The sequence below is a fragment of the Protopterus annectens genome, chromosome 3.part1 (assembly GCF_019279795.1).
Source record: "Protopterus annectens isolate FY-2018-M chromosome 3.part1, PAN1.0, whole genome shotgun sequence".
Taxonomy (NCBI): domain Eukaryota; kingdom Metazoa; phylum Chordata; order Ceratodontiformes; family Protopteridae; genus Protopterus; species Protopterus annectens.
The window spans coordinates 1,724,130,265-1,724,153,451 of NC_056732.1; the positions used below are offsets into that span (position 1 = coordinate 1,724,130,265).

Consider the following 23,187-nt stretch of genomic DNA (forward strand, 5'->3'; position numbering starts at 1 on the left):
AACGGATTTTTTTAACTTTTTGTGGACTATTTTTTTTTTTCACCACAGTGGGGCCTCTTAGATAATCTGGTGGATCTGGGCCTAACAGCCTAGTAAGATCTCTATCACCCTTGAAGGACTTTGTACTAGTCTTTGCCAGGACTGGGCACTTTTTTATCCTGGGATGAGTGCACCTACGTCTTTGTTTTTCCTTATTTTCTTCCATGAGACACATGAAAGTTTATATGTCAGTTTCACTTTGGTGGGATTTAGAAAATAGTATGTCCACCATGCAAAGGTACCCCAACAAGGCTTGAGGATGACTTCAGTTCAAAACAAAACTTCCTTTCCTTTTTGTTTTTTTTGCATTGATTTTATCTCCCCATCCAGGCGCTTCATCTGCCTAGTCTGGACATTCTGATGACTTATCACAGGACTTTTGACTGTAAACCTTTTGACACACATTATAAATTTACATTGTTTCTATTCATATGAATTATCAAGAGTACTTTTATGCACTGTGAGTACATTTTACTATGTTACTCTTAAGAGTAAAACTATTGCCACATATCACACACACACACAAACACACACACACATATATATATATATATATATATATATATATATATATATATATAGTTTTTTTTTTTTAATTTCTCCATACATTTCAGATGTTTAACACAGTGACTGGTATGGACCCCAATCCAAGATGAGGCTCAGTTAGCCAGTTTTGTTTCTCTGTGTTTTGGGTTTCTAATATCATGATAGGAATGGACCCCCTTCCTAAGACAGGTATGATTAAAGTTCATGAAATGTATAGTCTTTCGTTCTTTGACATTAGCCAAAAGAGCACCTCTAAGCACCTGCAGTTTGCCCAGAATGGATGTCTTCTGTAATTCATATGGAGTTAAATGTATTAGAAGCAGATTTAAGTAAAACTGCAAAGTTTTTTTTTTCTAATTAGACCTGTTGCTCCTACTACTATTGGAATTGCCTGGGTATCTTTCTTCCACAATGCTCTCATTTCTGCCTGCAAATCCTGGTATTTTATGACTTTGTCTCTCTCTGTATGTAAGACACTAATGATAGGGTATAGAAATTCCAATGTTCAATGCAACTTTTACCTTTTTTCATGGACCACTTTATCTGTTTTTCTCACATCTATTTTTTGAACTGTTACTAACTGATGATCCTATAAAATATAAACTTCATAATTCTCTAAACGCTTTTGTGGTTCATGTTTCCAATGCTTCTCAGCTGCTTCTATATTGTAGTGCTTGTGCAATTCACAATGCAACAGCTTGTCACATTACTGTGAGTTTCAATATACAGGCTGTCTGTAATGAGTATACCATGCCCAGCAACAAGATGCGCAACTGTTTCCATTTTTTTTTTCAGAACATGTATTTGTCTGTTTCCCCATATGTTCAATGGACTTTGTAAACCAAAGTGTACAAGGTCCACTATCCTAGGCCATCATTATTAACCTTTCAACCTTTGGTTTCAATTCGCTTCTCCTTAACCATTCCTGCATCAAATCCTAATCGGCATAAAGTTGGGCCAGGAGATCTCTGCATTTGCCACAATATTTATGGCTTTTCCACATTTCTTTCCTTCTCCTTATATTCTTTCTTTGTTTTTTTGCACATTCGGTTGCTGTCTGATTTTTGTCTTCTACTGGTTTGATTTTCATTTCCAATTTACACCAAAATGCTTCTACTAGCTACGCAAGGATGTCACCTCAGATTTGTTTTCTTCATATTTTAACACTTTCACTATATTTGGTTCTGGTGAGGTCAGCAGATATGTATGTAGTACCACGACTGGAGATCTGTACATGTAAATCAATTTCGAGGAGACCCATACCTCCATCAGAGAGAGGAATATATAATCTTGGCTACACCAATTTGTATACCTCATTTGATAAGCATGAAGCATTTTTCCTGCTTTCCTGTCCAACTGATTCAATACATTTTGGGGCCATTTAACCACCAAAAAACTACAAGTTAGAACAGGAAGAGCAAACTGGTTTATAGCTCGGACTTTATTCTTAAATGTTAAGGCACTTCTCAATATTAGTTTTAGTCTTCGAAACTATTCTTTACTGAATTTTTTTCTCATTTGTTCATGTTTTATTGCCAATCCTTCATCTATTCCCAAATATTAACACATTCTTTCCTGCTCAAGTTCTTTATATCACATTCCTGTCCCAGATTTCATCTTTTACACTCAGAAGCCTTTCTTAATTTGGTCTCACTTTTGGTGGCTTCTACTTAATTTCATTTCAGATCCTGTATGCTACCATTATGCACTGTTTCTTTGACCTCTTCTAACCTAAACAGGATATATGTTAGTAGTTCTACATAATTTATGAATTTCTCCTACTTTTGGTGATATTATTATTATTGTGGTTTTCTTTCTCACTTCATCATAACATTGAAGATCATCAATAAATTACTTATTTTCCTTTCCTTTATTTTTCTCCATATACCTTCTGAGTTTTTCTGCTGGTACTGGTGTTTTGGTTTATCATTTGAGACGATGTAAGATGAATTCTGACCTGTTTTGGTGGTCAGTGCTGCTTTTATAATTATCTTCTTTCGGCTTTTCCCGCTTAGGGGTCGCCACAGTTGATCACCTGCCCGCTCATGATTGGCAGTGGAGTTTTACAGTGTCGAGTTGCCAGCCCGGTGCCCAATCTTCCACAGAAGGCACACACATGCACACACTCACACCTAGGGCCACTTTAGAGTGCCCAATCTGCCTACAGCATGTCTTTGGGATGTCAGAGGAAACCGGAGCACCTGGAGGAAACCCACGCGATCACAGAGAGGACATGCACACAGCCGAGGATCAAACTGGAGAACCTCTTGCTGTGAGGCGGCAACACTAACCACAGCACCATTGCAGCCACCCTAGTGTTGCTTTTATCATAACGATTTTAATAGACTTTTGATGACCACTTGCCTTTTCTATAGTCTTCCTGTAATAACACTTCCTGTATTGGTTGTTTTACAGTCCTCCCTTATCAATGTTTCCATGGCAATATTCTAATTTTTCATTTCACTGCTGTTATTATTCTGCATTTTTAACAGACCCAATTATTTTAGCTGAATTGTACCTTCTATTACGTTCCATTATATGCAGCTCTTTTAATGGTCTCCTGATTACTGTGTTTACCTGTTTTGTCAGTCTTCTAACACACTGGGTCTTATGACCTTTCTTAGTCTCTTTCTCTCATCTCTCTCTACACACACATTTCCATTATATTAGAGCAAATGGGTCTTCCTTTTTAGATCATTAATTTCTTGGCTGAGTGCATGCACATTACCCTCTCTTTCTTGATCTTTCTCCTGTTCTGTACTTCTAACTGGATGTTCAACTAGTCCTCCTGATGAAGCTTCTGAAATGTTACTTTGTGTTACTTCTTTAGTAAAATTTTCAATTTCTGTCTGTTGCATGATTTTCTGAGGATGTCGGGATACCATTTGTGTCAGACTCTCCACATTAAAACCTTCATTTCTTAACTGGTCTATCACCTCATTTTCAATTTGTTGTCTTACTACATTGCTAAACTGTTTGCTTCGCATTTCTTTCCACCTTTGTGTAGTTATCCTCTTCTTTGGAAGACCTGCCATGTCTGGATTTCTTTGCCTGTATACACTGTTAAAGATAATTGAAGTTACAGTATCCATATTCATCAATAAAGCTTTCTTTTCCGCATAAATACTGCACCATATGAGATCTCTTTTTCTTTCCTGAGTCCATATCTTTTCTTTATGAATTTTATTAACTTTTGCTTTTTGCTCTTTTTCTTGTAGCACTTCCTCATTAGCATATTTTTCCAGATGGTCCAATGTATCTTTATCTAGGATTTGTTTTGTTCTGACCTGCTCTACTAATGACCTTAAGCTTTTATATGTAACTTTTGACAGTTTTTCTGGTGGAAGCATTTTTCTCTCCTCTAACTTCTTTCTTATTCTTGCTATATATCCCCTCTGTGGAAATTCTAGGCTTTTTGCATAAAAGAAACAATGCATAATCTCTTTTTTATCATCAACTGTCCACTTTAAGGTCTGCCCATTATGGATACATTGATGACCTATCATATTGCTTTTCTGACTAAAGCTCTTGTCACACATGGTGCATTTGTAAGGTTTCTGTTCAGCGTGGGTATTCTGATGCCTTACCAAGGAACCCTTCTGTGCAAAACTCTTATCACACATGGTGCATTTGTAGGATTTTTGCCCAGTGTGGATGTTCTGATGCTTCACCATGGCCCCCTTCTGTGTAAAACCCTTATCACACGTAGCACAAGTATAGGGTTTCTGCCCACTATGGACCTTCTCATGATTTATCACATACCTTTTCAATCTAAACCTCTTGTCACACACTGAGCATTTATACAATTTCTGTCCACTGTGGATGCTTTGATGCTTTACTAAAGTGTTTTTGTGTCTAAAACTCCTATCGCACATGGTGCATTTATATGGTTTCTCACCAGTGTGGATCTTCTGGTGACTTGTCAAATTGCATTTGAATGTAAAACTCTTGTCACACATGGTACATTTATAGGGTTTCTGTCCAGTGTGGACACTTTTATGAAACACAACAGCGCTTTTCCATCTAAAGCTCTTGTCACACAAGTTACATTTAAAGGGCCTCTGTCCAGTATGGATATACTGATGTGTTTCCATTACCTCCTTTTTTGAAAAACCCTTGCCACACGTAGCACACTTATAGGGTTTCTTTCCAGTGTGGATATACTCATGCCTTGACAAAGCACCCTTCTGTGTAAAACTCATGCCACATATATCACATTTATAAGGTTTCTGCCCAGTGTGTATATTTTGGTGAATTACCACAGCACTTTTCCATATAAAGCTTTTGTTACACACTGTGCACTTAAATGGTCTCTGCCCAGTGTGGATAAACTGATGTATTAACATGACATCCTTCTTTGCAAAACCTTTGCCACATGTAGCACATTTAAAAGGCTTCTGTCCAGTGTGAACGAATTGATGTCTTAACATAGCACCCTTCTGTGTAAAACCCTTGCCACACGTAGCACACTTAAAAGGCTTCTGTTCAGTATGTAAAACCTGATGCAATATCATACCTCTTTTATCTATAAAGTTCTTACCACATATGGCACATTTATAGGGTTTCTGTCCATTATGGACACTCTTACGTCCTGTTAAATGTTTGCGTGCAAAGCCTTTGCCAGATGTGGCATACTTCTGTAGTATTTCAGTGGAGAACAACTGATATTTTTCTCTTTCTGACTTCTGAGTAAAATTTTTGTCAGAACTGCTGCAGTTCAAGTGTTTCTCTCCTCTGTTACCTGTTGTTAATTTTACTTTTCCTATAAAACCCTTATCATCAGTGACACAGGAACATAGTTTCTTGGCAGTGGATATCTGCTCATGTGCTTCCAAAGCATTATTTTGTCTTTTACCATTATAAGTTAAGCGAAGTATTAAACTGCTATTTTCATTAAGCCGGCATGGTGTTTCCCCTTCTTGAGTATCCAGATGCATTTCCAGTTCAGCTGTCTTGAGAAACTCATCTTTAAAGTCCACAGAATTACAATATCTACTTTCAGTCTGCAGCAGGGCTTTACCTGTAACTGACACTGCCTCTGGTAAAACTCTGTGGCACTCAGAATCAATGCATTTGTCCAGTGATGACCGCTCACCCTTGATTGCAGATAACTCTGCATTCCTGTTGACTTAATGGGAAAAAAATGTGTCAGAATATAATAAATCACAGAAACAGTATATTTTCTTAACACCAAGTGTTACAAATAAACTAAATTAATTCATTCTCATAGAAACACATATAATTTCTAAATACAGTGTAAAAAACTGCTGTGTAAAGGTACAGTGATGAATGTGTCACTAAATACTGCTCTGCCATATCACTGTGCTTTACTGGTTCTTCAGAACATACTTATCAGGGCTAACTGGTCTGCTGTTTATTGTGTTATATTTGCAAAATAATTTCTAAAAAACATGTCTAATAACTACAAAAAACATTATCCTTGTTACTAATGTAGTAATAATCAATGTGTGGAAAATGAATAAAAGACTGACGTTGGGACTCTTTTTATTAATTTGTTAAATGGATAAGTTCAGTAAATTCAAACGCAGTATTTCAAGAAAAACGGAGCAGTAGGTGGTTAAGTGACATTAGCTGAGGGCAATGTTCCTTGTCTAGTGATTCAGAGTTGCATAACAGTTATCCACAAAGAGTGCTGCTACGCCTGTATGGAAACACAAAGTGCAGGTTACTTAAGATGAATGAAATGCTATTGTGTTTTAATAAACATGCCTATGTACTGCAAAGGAGTAAACTAGATGACGTGAATTCTTAAGTAAATACAAAGGACTATGTAAAAGCCAAGGCTTTGTATGACTTTGGAATGTTAGACATCATTCAATTTATTATCAATCAATTTTATTTTTATTAAATCTTTATTGAACTAAAATTATATGGAAGGTGGTTATATACACATGGGAAGAATTAATGTATTGGTATTAAGCCTTGGTGGGGTTTACATTTGCAGTCTAGTGATAGTAACATTAGAAATGGTAATACATTTGATATTTCTGCTGATATGGATTTGGTTGCAATACTGTACTGAAAGCACTTTAGCCCTTCTGTTATCATTCTTTATAAATTATCTTGCAGTATTTTATATATACATATATATATATATATATATATATATATATATATATATATATATATATATATATATAAAATTAGTTAAGACAAAAAAAACAGCATTTATTACTTTCAAGCAAAAAGAGAAAATATTGGCAGTTAACTTGCTTGGAAACATGACAAACTTTGCTTCTTCAGACCATGGTCAGTTTGCAATTGATAAGATGTATTTAAGACAGAGAGTAGTGGAAAGATTGAAGAGGGTAGCAGATATATTTGGATGGTTATTATAACTGTCTAGGTTAAGTAGGAGGATAGACGTTGGGGTTGTGGTAGTATAGTTTAAGGGATAGTGATAGTATGTGAAGTGGGAGGTCAGTACTAGAATATGACAGAATAATATAAGGAGCAGCATTTTATACACATGACTTATTGATCAGGGGTGGTAGAGGACTAGAGTTTAGGAAAAAGTCTTTTCAATGGAAGAGTGAAGGATTTGGGGTGCTGTAAAAGGATAGTGGTTGTCTGGGATGTACAGAAAGAGGTTGAGATGATTAAGAGTTTAGGTAAGATATCGTTGTTAGGAGTTTTTAACTATCTTGCAATCGAGTGGGCAAACCTTGTAGGGCTTGGCTGGGATGGATGAGAAACAGGCTTAGATGAGTGAGAGAATATTTAATTATATTGTGGGAGAGGAGTTTTAAACTATCCTGATGTTGAGTGGTCAAATTTGTTAGGGGTTCGGGTATGGTGCAGAATAAATGCAGAGTAAGGAGGGTTGGGTGAGAATTGGGGGCAGGGTAGGGTAGCAGAAACAGCATGAGCAGAGTGAGGGCAAAGTCAGAATATTTTTAGCTAGACTGTGTTCCTTTAAATTAAGGATGTTGAACTTTCCCTTTAAGTGTAATGGGGAAGGCAATGGGTGTGTGGAAGCTTAATGATCAAATGGCAACCATTACAGGATGTGATGCTTAACAGTACAGTATAATAGTGTTAGCCAGAGTTTGCTCCTTTCGGTTAAAGATGTTTGAACTTTCCCTTGGAGTGCGATGTGAAAGGCAGAGAGGGTGAGGGGAAAAAGCTGAAGGATCAAATGGCAACTATTAAAACTATGTTTAGCAAGTACAGGCTTTTAATCTTATGCTACTTTTGTGTAAATGCTAAGTTGTATATTTATACAGAAATACTAGAAAGGGTTTTAATAGAATATTAGGTAAGATAGTGCTATGTCCTCTGTACGTGTACACACCATTTACATTTAAGAAGCCACAGTTATACAACTGTATTTGGTAACAGAGCCTAGGCATCTATTTTATCAATAACATACTTGGGCAGATAATGTAGGCTATCCTTGTTTAGTTTCTGTCAGGAAATCACTGTGGTCTTGCCCTTAGCTAGCAGGTGCATATTCAACGTTCAAAGATGCAGTTATGTAGGTTTGGATGAGTAAAACCAGGGATGCATGCAGAAAAAGAGGTGTTGTCAGGGCAAAGTCTAAAAAGATAAGAGATGGTACAGGCAAAAGATTAAGACGTGACAAATTAATAAACAACTGTACTGCAATGTTGTTTGAAAGAAGTTATCCTTACCGACCACTACTTACAACTTCAGCTTAAATGGTTTGGATACCAGAAGCTGTACACCAGTAAAAGGTTGTATGGATATGGATGAGTTCCAGCATTATATAAAACAAGCTGGATGTTGAGATACAACAGGTTCAGTACCATTAACTACTTATTTTATACACACTAGTGTAGCAGGAAAATAGCAGTAGTTCAGTACATTACCTCTTGTAAGTAATTTAATAAAATTGCAGGCTATTTCATACTAGCATACACAGTGAAGACAGCACTCCATTGTACCAAGTATAGCATAAGCAATTACTTAAGGCAGCATGCAAGAATGTTAAACATACACTGGTATAGAAATAAAATGCAAAGGCTATTTCATAACAGAATAAATGTGAAGGCTGTACACCACTGAATCCAGTAAAGCATAAGCAAGTATATAAGGCAATATACAAAAATGTTAAATGCGCACTAGTTCTGTGCAAGCACAATGTAACCATTCACTGCTGAAATAAGCAGGCAAAGCAGTAAAGACTTCAATAGAATAAACCTAACCAGCTATGTGATGTTTCAATAATACAGTAAAAGCAGTAAAAGCTACAGATATACTGCATATAGTAATAAAATATAGGTTCATAGGTTGGTACTAGGCTATCGGCCCTAGGGTTGCCACCTTTTCAAATGCCCAAAGTGGGACATTTTTGGTACAAATGGTAGATTTTGCAGGCCAAAACATACCCACGGCCAGTACAAAGGACAGAACTTCACTTTTTTGCCTAAATAAAAGCTTATTCTTGTAGCATTTTAGTTGCTTATTCTGTTTCGTGTAACATTTAGGTGTTTCACATACACAATAACTGTTTTATGCAACCATTAGATAAAATATAGAAAATAATTTTGTCCTAAAATCTCAGGACATTTGCCATTTTTACAATTTTTTTGTGGGACACAACTGGAGGGACTGTCCCTCGCAAAGTGGGACAGGTGGTAACCCTAATCGGCCCTAGGGCCTATGCAAGCCTAGCCATAACAATTCCCTGGATATTTCTTCCCACAACATTTACTTCTCTGGGCCCCTGACTAGCAGGGTGACTGACATGATCCCCGGAATTTCCTATCTCCCATCCAATCATCAAGGTTCCTTTTGAAGAGGGCCAATGAGGCATTCTGCTTGACATGTATGGGCAGTCTATTCCAGAGTATGGGGAGTCTCTGGGTCAGGAACCTATCCCTCCAGCATGTTTTGTTCATTGTGATGACAAGGTTCAGATCTCTGGAGCTTGTGGCTCTGAGGGATTGGGATTTCTTTAAGTGGAGCACGTCCAGCAGCTCAGGGTTTGACATGGCCTTGTATGTTAAGCAGAGATCGCCTCTGAGTAGACGATATGCCACTGAGTATAGCTGGAGCTTTTTTAGACGGTCAGCATATGGCATCTGCTTTAGGCCTGTGATTCTTTTAGTGAGGTATTTCTGTGGCCTTTCCAGCTGTTGCAGATGTCTTGTGAGGTACATACCAAATGAGGCATTATACTCTATAATGGGTCTAATGAGGGATGAGTACAGTGGGACAATGACCTCCTTTTTTCTGGATGAAAAGCCCTTACTGATGAGGTGTGTCACATTTTTCCTGACTGTTGTGGCGATGTGGTTATCGAAAGTGAGACCACTGTCCACCTGTGTCCCTAAGTCTCTCATCACACTTTCGATGTTTAGTGTCCTGCCACCTATGTGGTAATTCATGGGTACATGTTTTTTTCCAAAGGGGATAACTATACATTTCTTGGCATTAAGCTTGAGCCCATGGCTATGGCACCAGGCATCTGTTTCTGTAAGGCCCTTTTGTAGAATATCCACATCATTTGGGGATTCAATAATGGCTCCCAGTTTGCAGTCATCTGCAAACTTTGTTAGCCTGAGTGCCTTAGTGTTGGCCTGTACTTCAGAGAAGTAGATGCCAAACAAGAGTGGTCCCAGGACTGAACCCTGAGGTACTCTACTTGTCACTTGTTTGGAGCTGGATTTGGAGTCGGCTACTTTTACAGTCTGTGTTCTGTCAGTAAGCCAGTTGGCAACCCATCGAGTGATGTAGGGATTTATGCCCAGCTTAGTAAGTTTATCTATGATTCCAGAGTGGGGGATGGTGTCAAAGGCCTTGGTGAGGTCCAGATAGGCTGTGTGGACCACCTTACCCTCGTCCACAGCTCTGGAGACTGATTCAAAGAAGTCAATCGAATTCAGGAGACAAGACCGGCCCTTCACAAACCCAAATTTGATGGGGTCCAGTGTTTGAAGGTTGCCAATGTCTTTGTTTATAAGTTCCATGATAATGTGTTCCATGCCCTTGCAGATCAGGCTTGTCAGACTGATGGGATGGTAGTTCCCGGGATCCAAGGCGGATCCTCCCTTGTAGAGCAGGATAACTGTAGCTGTGTGCCACTCAATGGGCATGAAGCCTGAGGTGAGGCTATGATTAAACATGACACTTAGGTGAGGTGCCAGATCATTTTGTAGTTCATGTAGTACACAGCCTGGGATGTCATCTGGTGCCATGGATGCTGTATTCTTAGCTTTGGAGAGTGTGGTTTCTACCTGTGTGGCCGTGATTATCGGAATTTGGCAATCTTTTGGTATTGAGATGGGCCCTTTAGGGGGTGAGAGGGGGGTGAAGTTGGCACTAAATCGATCTGCCGGGATATTAGCAATATCCTTTGGATCAGTACATTTAATGCCATTCTGTTGTAACTCAGAGCAGATCTGAGCATTGCCATTTAGATTCTTGACATAACTATAATGCATATTTTGGCATATATTTGTCTAAACACACCAATCCAATTGACACAACTCAGAGATTCATAACTAAAAAGATCAATGATCTCAAAAATCTTAGTTAACAGGGCAAACTAGATGGCCTCTGTCTGTACTCAGTTTCATCCGCAGATACCTCCATGGAGATGTGTCTACCTTTTGAGCCGCGACAGATCCAGCCTTCTTTGTCCTCCCTATTCATTCACAAAACAAAGGCTAATGGAAAAAATCCCAGTTAAACTAAGTAAACTCCATTGAAAGACAAGTAAAGCAGAAGGTATGACAGATTTATATAGGGGACATATATCTTACTCCTGGAACAAGCTGCCTCGGCATGTCAAAGTAGCACCACTACTGCCTTAAATGTAAACATAGATAATTACATGAGCAGCCTCAAGTTTTCCCATGATCTATCTTGGCTCCCTGCTGGAAGATGGAGAAACATTCTGAATGTTTTTTTTTTTTTTTTTTTTTTTTTTTTAGTTAGGCTTGTAATGGTCTGCATAATGATTGCTAGTACATACCTATCACCTCACTGACACCCACAACCTCCCTCTATATTTTGTGAGCCAACGATGACTGGTAGAATCACAGAATGCAGTAAACTTAAAAAAGAAGTCTCCATCTGTTCAAAAGCAGTACTGAAAGGAAGGATCTACATCAGTTCTACAGACTTCCTAACATATCACTGAATTCTCTTAATGCAGCTAGCACACCTGCTTTCATATGACGTTCCCCCTGCCTTCAGTACCAAACCATGATATGCAATGCTGCTCTCAACATCATTATTCAGTATCACACCATGCTCTGCACTACTGTTTACTCCAGTATTTAAACAATATCTTCTGCAATAATGCTTACCAGAATATTCAGTAAAACACTACTACAAACCCCAGTATTCAGTACAACAGTTACTACACCAAATTCAGCAGTACAACTTAACAATCAGTACCATAGCAGATTCTCTAGTTCAGCTCATCCCAGCATTCAATATCATTTAATTTTTATAGTACTGCTCACCCCCAGCCTTATGTATGACTTCACATTCTGTGATACTATTCATGCCTAGCTACCACTGCCACACCATGCTCTGCACTAGCGTTCACCGCACTATTCAGTACTCAGTATTCAGTACAACACTATGTTGTGCACTACTGCTCACCCCAATATTCAGTATGACCTTATGTTGTGCATTACTGCTCACTCCAGTTTTCAGTACAACAGTATATTGTGCACTACTGCTCACCCCAGTATTCAGTACGACTCTATGTTGTACACTACTGGTTACCCTAGTATTCAGTACTACCCTATGTTGTGCACTACTACTCACCCCAATATTCAGTACTACCATATGTTGTGCACTACTACTCACTCCAGTATTCAGTATGACAGTATATTGTGAACTACTGCTCATCCCAGTATTCAGTACGACCCTAAGTTGTACACTACTGCTTACCAAGCATTCAGTACAAACCTATGTTGTGCACTGCCAGTCACTCCAGTATTCAGTACGACCCTATTTTCTGTACTACTGGTCACCCCAGTATTCAGTACTACCCTATCTTGTGCACTACTGCTTACCCCAGTATTCCGTATGACCCTATGTTGTGCACTACTGCTCACCCCAGTATTCCGTAAGACGCTATGTTGTGCACTGCTGGTCACCCCAGTATCCAGTATACCCTATGTTGTGCACTACTGCTCACCCCAGTATTCAGTACGACCCTATGTTGTGCACTACTGCTCACCCCAGTATTCAGTACGACCCTATGTTGTGCACTACTGCTCACCCCAGTACAACCCTATGTTGTGCACTACTGCTCACCCCAGTATTCAGTAAGACCCTATGTTGTGCACTACTGGTCACCACAGTATTCAGTATTCAGTACTACCCTATGTTGTGCACTACTGCTCACCCCAGTATTCAGTATGACCCTATGTTGTGCACTACTGCTCACCCCAGTATTCAGTACGACCCTATGTTGTGCATTACTGCTCACCCCAGTATTCAGTATGACCCTATGTTGTGCACTACTGCTCACCACAGTATTCAGTACTACCCTACGTTGTGCTCTACTGCTCACCCCAGTATTCAGTATGACATTATGTTGTGCACTACTGCTCACCCCAGTATTCAGTATGACCTTATGTTGTGCACTACTGCTTACACTAGTTCTCAGTACAACCCTATGTTGTGCACTACTACTCACCCCAGTATTCAGTATGACCCTATGTTGTGCACTACTGCTCACCCCAGTATTCAGTACAACCCTATGTTGTGCACTACTGCTCACTCCAGTATTCAGTATGACCTTATGTTGCGCACTACTGCTCACCCCAGTATTCAGTATGACCTTATGTTGCGCTCTACTGCCCACCCCAGTATTCAGTATGACCTTATGTTCTGCTCTACTGCTCACCCCAGTATTCAGTATGACCTTATGTTGTGCTCTACTGCTCACCCCAGTATTCAGTATGACCCTATGTTGTGCTCTACTGCTTACACTAGTACTTAGTACAACGCTATCTTTGTTGTACTGCTCACCCATCAGCATTTAGTATCATACCAGGTTCAGCAGTACAGCTTCCCACAACAATAAGTACCACAGCATATTTTGTGGTTGTGCTCATCCCAGCATTTAGTACCACATAATGTTCTGCAGTACTCACCTTAAGTATCACATCACATTCTGTGCTACAATTCATGCTCGGCTTTCAGGGGCACACAATACACTGTAGTACTGCTCACTTTCTCTGCCTCTGACCACTGTCATTCTACTGCTGTTCACCCCTCACCCAACTTACAGCAGTATTTATACAGCTCTCATTTCTGATTATCAAATCACCTTCCCATCCTGATTTAGAAGGTAAATATTTTAGAAATGGGGTCCAAAAACAACAGCCAGAACTCTAATCTGATGGTTGGATTTGTATTATTTCATAAATAATCTTGTTCTCTGGGACCACTGCAATGAAGTGACTTATGGTGCTTTCAGGTAATTGGAGGACTAATGTGCCCATCTCTAATGACACAAACTATCTCATACGTTCTCCAGATTCAAGGTGTGGAAAACTTAAAAGGTCGTTCTGTACTTACTGCAGATTCTGATACAAGGAAGATGTTTTTGCTGCACCACAGTTCCTCCTTCAGTGTCAACAGATAGACATGTATCATCTTTTATATATAACAAAAGGTGCTCCACTGGGATATCATACCCTGAAAGGAATAAGCAGAAATTGTATAGTTTAAAAGAATCCATCCAAAAGCATGTACTGTGTTTACAATGGTTTACTCATATACAGCTGATAAATAATACTAAGAAAAGGATACTCAAGGACACAGTAACACTTGATCAAGAACCATAAAAATAGGTCACATCTGGAGTCAAATGGCTGCTTTTCATATTCTAATAATGTATTGCCCGTGCATATCAAACTGACATAAGTACTGCCAAATTACTTCTCTTAAAGAAAAACATTTCTATATTCTTCTGTCATTTTTGAACCAACTAATTCTCCAGCATTGATATTCGGAGACAAATGGTGCTGACAATATACATGATTTATATATTTTATTCCTTAACTAAGTAACAGAGAAATCCAAAAGGAGTTTCCATTCACAACCCAATGTAGAGACAAATTAAAAATTATGTTACAAGTTGTACAGTACAGAAACATGATGCAAAAAATGAAAGTTATGTACTTACCATAATGATAGATCTATGTTGCCTACTTCTGTCCATTTCAACCTGTGGGTTATTGAATCTGACTTGGATCTGATGCCAGCCTTTCTCATAAACTTCAGCTCCACAGCTCTGCTTCCTCTACCTAAAATGAACTACTCTCCCCATCTATCTCAGATTGAGTTTGCTCTTCACACATAATCTAAGAAAATTGCCTGGATAAATCCAGGAACTTAACACAGGAAACAAACAGGAACCTCTAAAGGTCTGATCTCCTGTACATGCATAGCTCAAAAAAACCTCAAAAGGCGGACAGGAGGGAGGGATGCTTGAACTGGATGGAAACAGACAACACTGATCTATCGTTATGGTTAAGTATGTAACTTTACTAGCTGATGTTGTCTTTTTTGTATGGTTTCAACACGTGGGACTGAGTCCCCCTGACATGTATAATCCTAGGGAGGTCCTACAAGAGACCATTTCTCACAATGCGGGAACCAAAAGATGCCTTGGACTTCACCTGTACATCCAATTTATAATGGGACTCAAAAGTATGAGGGCTAGCCACCCAAGTAGTAGTGGCACAAACGTCATCAACATAAGATTTAGAGGAAAAGGCAATAGGAGTAGCCACTGCCCTAGTCAAATGATCTTTAGGTTTTGCAGGTAAGGACTTTCCTCTCAAGTTGCACACAAAAGAAATGCAATTAGAAAGCCACATGGATAGGGTTGCTTTTTACAATGGCCTGCCCAGCCCAGCCATGGAAAAGGAGACAAAGAGTTGTTGTGTTTTTCTACAGACTTTGGTCATTCCCAAATAAAATCTTAGCTCTTTATGAACATCCAGACAGTGCATCAGATATTCACCCTTATTACTATAGTTTGGAAGGAACAAGACAAAAGAAAAAGTTGTCTCAAAGGAGACAATGATGTCACTTTGGGCAAAAAGGAGGAATCGGTCCTTAGAGTAGCACTATCCTTATGGAAAATCAGATAAGAAGTGATGGAAGACAAATTCTGCAGTTCAGAAACCCATCTGACTACCATGAGAATAGTTTTTCAAGACAGTAACTTTAATGGAATGATAGGCAAAGAATCAAAAAGGAGGACTGGCCAATACCTACAGCATCAAAGGCAAACCCAAGGAGGTACAGGACTTTGAACTGGAGGTCTTAACAATAATGTACCCCACAAGAAGGACTTAGAGATCTTTAGGGCAACTACAGGTGAGTTATCTCTGCCAATGTGATGCGGTTTACTTGAATGTGTGAAGGTTGGGCAGAGATATTCCCACCTGATGGAAAATCAACTCTGGAATGGGATATAGCACCCAGGGCAGATACTGGAGGTGAGATCAAAGGAAGTGGAATAAAACTTGTTGGGTGAGAATGGGACAATGATAATTACAGTTGCTCTGGGCTTCTTTCTGAAGAAATTTCTTTATATTTATTGGGTAGGGGCATACAGGAGACCTGAGGACCAAGCATATAGAGTTGAGTCCTTTGGTGACTGTACCTCAGGAGAACCAGGGCATAAAATCTGCTGCACGTCATTCATAGGTTTATACTAGGCTAATGACCACAAGGGTCTTTACACGCCTAGCCATGCAACTAAACCCAGTTTTGTCCCAGAGTTTCTTGGTGGAGTATGTTAGTAAAAAGGTAGCTAAGGGTTATATGGTGGGGGTGGTATGCTACTCGGGGATTAATTTACTTACTGTTGACCCACATCCATCAGAGACATGAGGACCATACTAGGGGTAAATCTGTGATTTCCCACCCAATGATTAAGGTTTCTTTCGAATAGGGTCAAGGATGAATTCTGCATCATGTAAATGGGAAGCATGGATCCTTTGACAGTACCAGAAACATTAGACTATAGGATCATAGCTTTGCTTGTGGCATAAATAGAAGAGGCTGGAGGGATCCATCACAACTGGGTCTGAGGATGCCTTATATGCTAGGCACAGATCACCTGTCAGTAAGTTGTAGGAGACAGAGTACAGGGATAGGACCTTCAGGTGATCTGTGTAGAACAGGGTATTCATACCCCGGATTCTCCTGGTGAGAAACCTTTGAGGGCATTCTAATGTTGCAATTGCCTGGTTTGGTACATACCAAAGGGGTCACAGTACTCAATGATGTGTCAGATAAGGGCCGAGTAGAATGATACTGTAACTTCCTTGGATCTGGATGCCATACCCTTGCTTATGAGGTGGGTGACATAGAATGATTTTCTTTCTATCTTAGCAACGTGTTGTTTGAGCACCAGATTACTATCTACATATGTTCCCAGATCCCCAACTATCAGGTCAACCCTTAGGGGTGTTTTATCGATGGAGTAATTAGCTTGGGTGGACGATTTCCCAAACAGCATTATAATGCATTTCTTTCTATTGAGTTTTAATCTAGTTTTTGCACTAGTCATTTGTTTGTGTTAGACCTTCCTGTAGGATGTTGGTGCTGTGGGGGTAATATATTACAGCTCCCAATTTACAGTAATTTGTGAACTTGGTGATCCAGAGGTCTTTGTCATTAGCCTTGACTTATGAGAAGTTGATGTCAAACAGGAGTAGGTTGAACATCAAGCCCTGGGGTACTCCACTGGTGGCCGGTCTCCTGGAGTAAGTGGTCTCACTAATCTTGACTTCTTGGAACCTATATGTGAGCCAGCTGATAACCCAGTGAGTTTTGTAGGGATTTATACCTAGTTCCAAGAGGTGGTCAACAATATCGGAGTGGGGTATTGCATCAAATCCCTTGGCCAGGTCAAGGAAGTCAGTATGCACTATTCCCCCTTCATCAATAACCACTATTACCCTCTTGAAGTCTTCCAGGTTAAGGTAGACAAGACCTTCCCTTAACAAAGTCAAAGAGGGATGGTCCAGTGTCTGTAGGTTGCCAATGTCCTTGTTGAGCATTTCCATGATAATTTGTTACATGGCTTTGCATATTAGACTTGTTAGACTAGTGGACCTGTAGTTCCTGGGTCAGTTGATGGTGTACCCTTATGAGAGGGATGACCGTTGTGGCTCTCCATGCACTTGGCACGTAACCTACTTTGGTGCTGTAGTTGAAGAGTATCTGAAGTGGCCCTGCTAAGTCATGTTCTTGGTTATTTAGGAGGCAACCAGGGATACTGTCTGGGACAAATGAAGCACCGTTTTTGGCTTCAGAGAGTGCCTCCAGGACGTGCTCCCTGTTGACAGTTGGGGGATATGCTAGAAGGGATTTCACATGGGGTGGTGGGGGAGTTGGCGTGAAATTGCAGCTAAATTTATGACCCAGTAGATTTGCTATGTCAGCCTGGTCACCAAAGTTTTGCCATTTACAACCAGTTCTCCACACTGCTGAGTACTGCCTTTAAGGTTTCTGATACAGCTGAAAAAGGCCTTACAATTTTCCTTAGCCTGGGAGGCTATCCTGTCCAAATAACCAAGCTTTTCAGACTTTATTAGACTTCTTAGTTTCTTGTTTATTTGAATCAGGGAGTTCTTGTCTTTATGTTATGAGAGTTACCCTTCCTGATTTTGGCCACAACTTATTTATTTTGTTATACAGCCTGTTACGCTAAGGATTCCACCAGTGTGGTTTGTTTTTGGTGCTAGATCTGAGCTTACTTCTGGTAGCTATGGCAGTTTCATTGCAGCCATTTACATGTCTGCACACACTGCCAGTAAATAAACCCGCATAGGTAGTTGTGTTTTCAAGGTTTGTGGGGAGCCATGAATTTTGACAAAATGTCACTTAATAGGATGTAGTTTGCTTTAGAATTGTTCCTAACTGTTATGGAGTTGGGGTTGGCATAATGGTTAAGGTGTTTGCCTTACAAACAGAAAGTGCAGGGTTTGAATTTCACATGGGGTACTTGGCTAAGCTTAAAATGGCCCACAAGGCCAGTTAGCCTAGTACTAACCATAACCATAACCATAGCTAACTGTTACAGACTTAGTTGGGTTTTCCAAGTTAATTTTTATTTAGAGGGAGACAGCTTTGTGGTCCGACTTCTCCAATAAGGGCATGACATGGGGGGGGGGGGGACAACACTTTTCCATGTTGGGGAGTACTAGAGCCAATATGTTTAATCTGGTTGGAGAATGCACTCTCTGGCCCAATGTATTTGTGTTGACATAGCTAGGAAACCTTGTGTCTGTGATTTAGAGGCAGTGTACTTTTTCCACTCTATAGGGGGGTAGTTAAAGTCCCCCAAGAATATAGTATTTCACTAGTTGGTGAGCATCTTTAGTAGGTCTAGATAACAGTTGTGAGCCTCATAGGAAGGATGAACTGTAGCTGGCTAGAATATGATGAGGAACCTGGTCTATGGAGGCTTGGACATGGCTGAACTCCAGGGCATCAACTTTATCCCCTATCTGTGCTGCTGTTGGTCTAAATGTGTTGAAGGCCCTGTAGCCTTGAACTGCTGGAGTACTTTTTGTGGCTTTAAACAAAGTCTTGGTAAGAGCAAAAATTAATAGATTTTCCAGAGTGAGGAGAAGTGTGGAGTTGGATGGGGTGGGAAATAAATCTCAGCACAGAGTACCCCTGCACTGGAAAATCAAAGCGGTTTCTTTTAAATTTACAGACCATTCATGAGGAAGAAGGATATTCCTGGTTAAACTGTCGGCCAAGATGTTGGATTTCTCAAGGAAGTTTGTTGTGATCAGTAGCCACTGACAGGAAAGCAAACATTGTCATACCCTCATGGCTTCCTAATAAACAGGATAAGATCAAGTTCCCCCTGATCATTTAGGTACCAGGCACAGACCTATTGTCTTAACTGACCAGAGATCACAACCCACAGACATATTTGTCTGACCAGAGATCACACACTTGGGGAGAAGTTCCTGAAAAGCTTGCAAGTCTAGGAGAATCACTGTCATCTTCAAAACAAGTTTGGCCTTGGAGGTCGACCACATTACCTAGACCACCTCCCCTTCAAAATGTTACCTCACACCTCACAAGAGAGATGTCTGTCATGACCATAACTGAGGTTGGGGGAGAACGAAGGACCACCATGCATTGACAAGAGGGGATGTCAACCACCATCTCACCAGACTCAGACAACTTTTCATTATGGCAAACAGGAAATCCATGGGGTGTATAACCACTGGACTTCTAACATCCACTACAAAATCCTTGTACGGAACCTCAAGAGCTATCAGACAAATCAAAGCTGTTTTTTGTCCCAAGAGCCTTAGAATTGTGGAGTACAAAGGTTTGTGATAAATAAGTCACTGAGATACCTATGGATTCGGAGTTCTGCTCAGAATGTCAGTCTGTGAACTCTAAAACATGAACTGTCTCTAAATTGGACTTTTCATAGTTCACCGTGATCCTCAGGGACAGACACAACTGGAGTAAAAAATCCCAAGCTTTGATAAGTGAGTCTGTCATGAAGGTGGTTAAAAAGACAATTTTACATGGAAAAATATGGAACCTTCTGCAGCCTGAGCTACGCAGCCATGACCGCCATGCATCTGAACACCTGGAGGGCTGTGGGGAGACCAAAGAGGCAGTGCTCAGAAATGATACTGATTGGGCTCAGCCGAAAGTGCAGAAATCTCCTAAACATCCTTGCAATCTTTATATGATGTTAGGCATCCATCAGATATATCAAACACATCTAATCATCTTTTTTCAATAAAGGCAGAATGGACTGCACTGTGACCATCCAGAACCCGGTCTGCATGACATAACCATTCATCTTGCTTAGATCCAAGATTGGTCTGAGGTCCTTGTCCTTTTTTGGTACAAATAAAATCCAGAATAGATCCCGAATCCTCCTTGGTCTAGTGGTACCACTTGGAAGACTTGATTGGCCAGCAGCATTTGAATCTCAACTACTACATCTTTTGTCTGATGAACTGGAACATCTGGAAGTGATTTTTTTGTTTCTTTCAATGCAAACAAATATGAAATTGCATAACCTATGGATATGACTCTCAACACCCATGCATCTGAAGTGACTTCATCTAGAGTAGGACAGGTGGGCAACACTTCAGGTATGCTGGAATGGCCTCTTAGAGAAAGCTCCTCAGAAGCCTCATTTCTGTGGACAGTCTCTGCCACATGGGCAGTGCCCATTCTGCTTGCCCCCTGCTACGAGAAGAACCTCCAAGAGGAGTGTCCTGAAAAGACTGCTGCAACTTGCGAAAAAAGAGGCACTTAACCCTGTCTGGTTCCTGCAGAAGTACCTCTGGGTGTAGTAAAGCATATTCCAATGGCAGACAGCAGCTTACCATCCAGCTTGCTCCTAATTTGCATGTCTCTAACCTTTTGTCCAAAGAAAGAAGCACCATCAAATGGATATTTAACAAAGGACAACTTAAACCAGCCATCAAAGATACACAGTCACATCCATGCATGCCAGCAAATAGCAATATTAGTGCCTTCTGGGTGTGACATGCCATCAGCTACATTACAGAGCACATGCAAATGTTAGTAATCAATTGCATGGTTGACAACTGCGTCTCAATAATTTTTTGCATCTTAGGGGCTTGCTTTGCCTTCATTATTTTTGACACTTTTGACACAAGGTAACGCTGAAGTCTCATCAAGTGTGCTAGACAATTAAGAGCTCTCAGCACAGGTGTGCTTTTCTAAATGGTCCAAAGCCCTGGACTCCTGTTCAGGGGATGGAAAGAGGGACTTTCATCTGAAACATCATTTTTGGTGTTTGCCTCCACCCTGATCTCATCAAAGGTAGGGACCTTACTCCAATGTGGCTGGTCCTTAAGCAGAGCTAAGATGTGACAGGCTTCTTAGGGACTGGTTCCACTACATTTGGTTCTCTTCATGCCCTCCAGGGCACCAGACAGATAAGGGCATCTGGAGGGGGAACCAATCAGGATGTAGACAGACCCACACCAAGTGCTTCCAAAAACACTGACTCCTCCACAGAGATGGCTTTGGCAGTCCAGCCCCTGCCCTGGCTCAATAACTTCAAGGTCACCAAAGGAGGCGTAGTCACAGGGAGGACTTGTGGGAACACTCTCCTTCATTGAGGTCAGTGTCCATGGTGAGAGATTCCTTTGGGGAATTCATGTACTTCCTCTTTCAATGGCACTTCCTGTGCCCTATCTAGACTAGGGAATCTGGAGTGGAAGTGGAAGAGGCAGGGGGCCCTGGAGACAGAGTTATACAGAGAGGCCAGGAGGTATGCGTTGTCCTGGAGCCAAACGATGCATGTCTGCAGGTCCAGAAACTGATGCCATGGAAGGAAAACCCATCATTGCTGAATGCTCTATCTCAGACCTGCAGAGAATCCTCTCTACAGCACTGAATGCCGAAGTCAAGGCCAGACACCTGAAGCCATCACTTGTCAGGCCCACAGAGCTAAATGAGAAGCCAGTCCCAAAAGCCAACCTGACCTGCTATGACACAGAAACTGAAGTTGAACAGTCCAGTGCTGAAGGCCCTTGGGGAGGGACAAGTCCAAAACCAGGAGGGTCGAACCTGACCCTGGAACCATGGCTCTGCACCCTCAGTTTCAATGTAGCTAGAGTCAAATAGGCCAAGGAAGGGGTTGGTACTTGAAGAGACCAAGTCCTCACAGCTGACCTTGGGGAAAGCAAATTGACGGGATCAATAAACCTTAGAGCCAAAGCACTGCGAGTAGGAAAAAAATAGGTATGGAGCCAAACCCTCTGGCACTGGCACCAAGGCCTCAGGAATGAGCCCCAACTGAATCTGGGCTGGCAAGAAGGAGCATATCAGTTGGTCCAAATTTGAGGATGTCAAGCTCCCAAAAGGGCAGGCAGACTGAGCCAACATGGCCACTGAAGAGGGCTTCAATAGCAGTCCTCCAGCAGTGGGATCCGATGATCAGATCTGAACTGGAGAAGACCGTATCCAAAGAGGAGTAAACTCATGCCGGATCCGAGATGAGGAAGACTTATGGGAGAACTCCCTGGGAGTAACAGGAGAGAAGGGGGAAAATGTGACCTACATGAACCACCCTCCCAATGTTAGCTAAAAAGGAGCTGGGGATACTCGGCTGGGAATGTTGACTTCCCCATGGTTGGTGCCATGGGAGATCGCCTCTGGGATGACATGGTTGACCTCGGCACTGAAGCAGCTGGAGGTGCCAAAGATCAATGGATCTTTGGGTTAGTCTGATCCAAAGGACCAGGGGATGCTTGTTTGCAGTCCCTCCTCCTGCCTTTTTCCAAGCCTTTCTGGTCTTTTTCCTTCTCCCTGACCCATCCCCTACCACCTTTGTTAGGCTTCTTCATAGGTGATGGGCAGGGAAGGGTAGAACCCTTGCCGAGGGCAACAAGCCCTTCAAAAGCAATTCTGCTTGGTGCTCATTGAGTGGCCGAGCCCCAGAACTGGCACAATTGCTGTACTCAATGTCAAAGTGCAACACTCCGCGACAGCAGACACACCAATCATGTGAGTCTTGCAATGGTAGCTTGTGGCCACAAGCTACACAATTTTTTAATTCTTTACCCTTCTCCTTTTGCTTATGGTAATGAC

The 23,187-nt window shown here is 40.9% G+C and overlaps 1 protein-coding gene across 1 annotated transcript in view; it reads right to left on the bottom strand.

Moving 5' to 3' along the window:
- Positions 1 to 2,849: 2,849 nt before the first annotated feature.
- The window catches only part of LOC122797847, a 135,380-nt gene continuing 115,042 nt past the window's right edge, over positions 2,850 to 23,187 (bottom strand). The window contains exons 4-5 of the mRNA XM_044066368.1: positions 14,122 to 14,241; positions 2,850 to 5,713 (exon numbers count right to left, since the gene is read on the bottom strand). Coding sequence (XP_043922303.1) covers positions 3,252 to 5,713; positions 14,122 to 14,241 — 2,582 coding nt within the window. The 3' untranslated portion in view covers positions 2,850 to 3,251. The remainder of the gene's footprint in view (positions 5,714 to 14,121; positions 14,242 to 23,187) is intronic.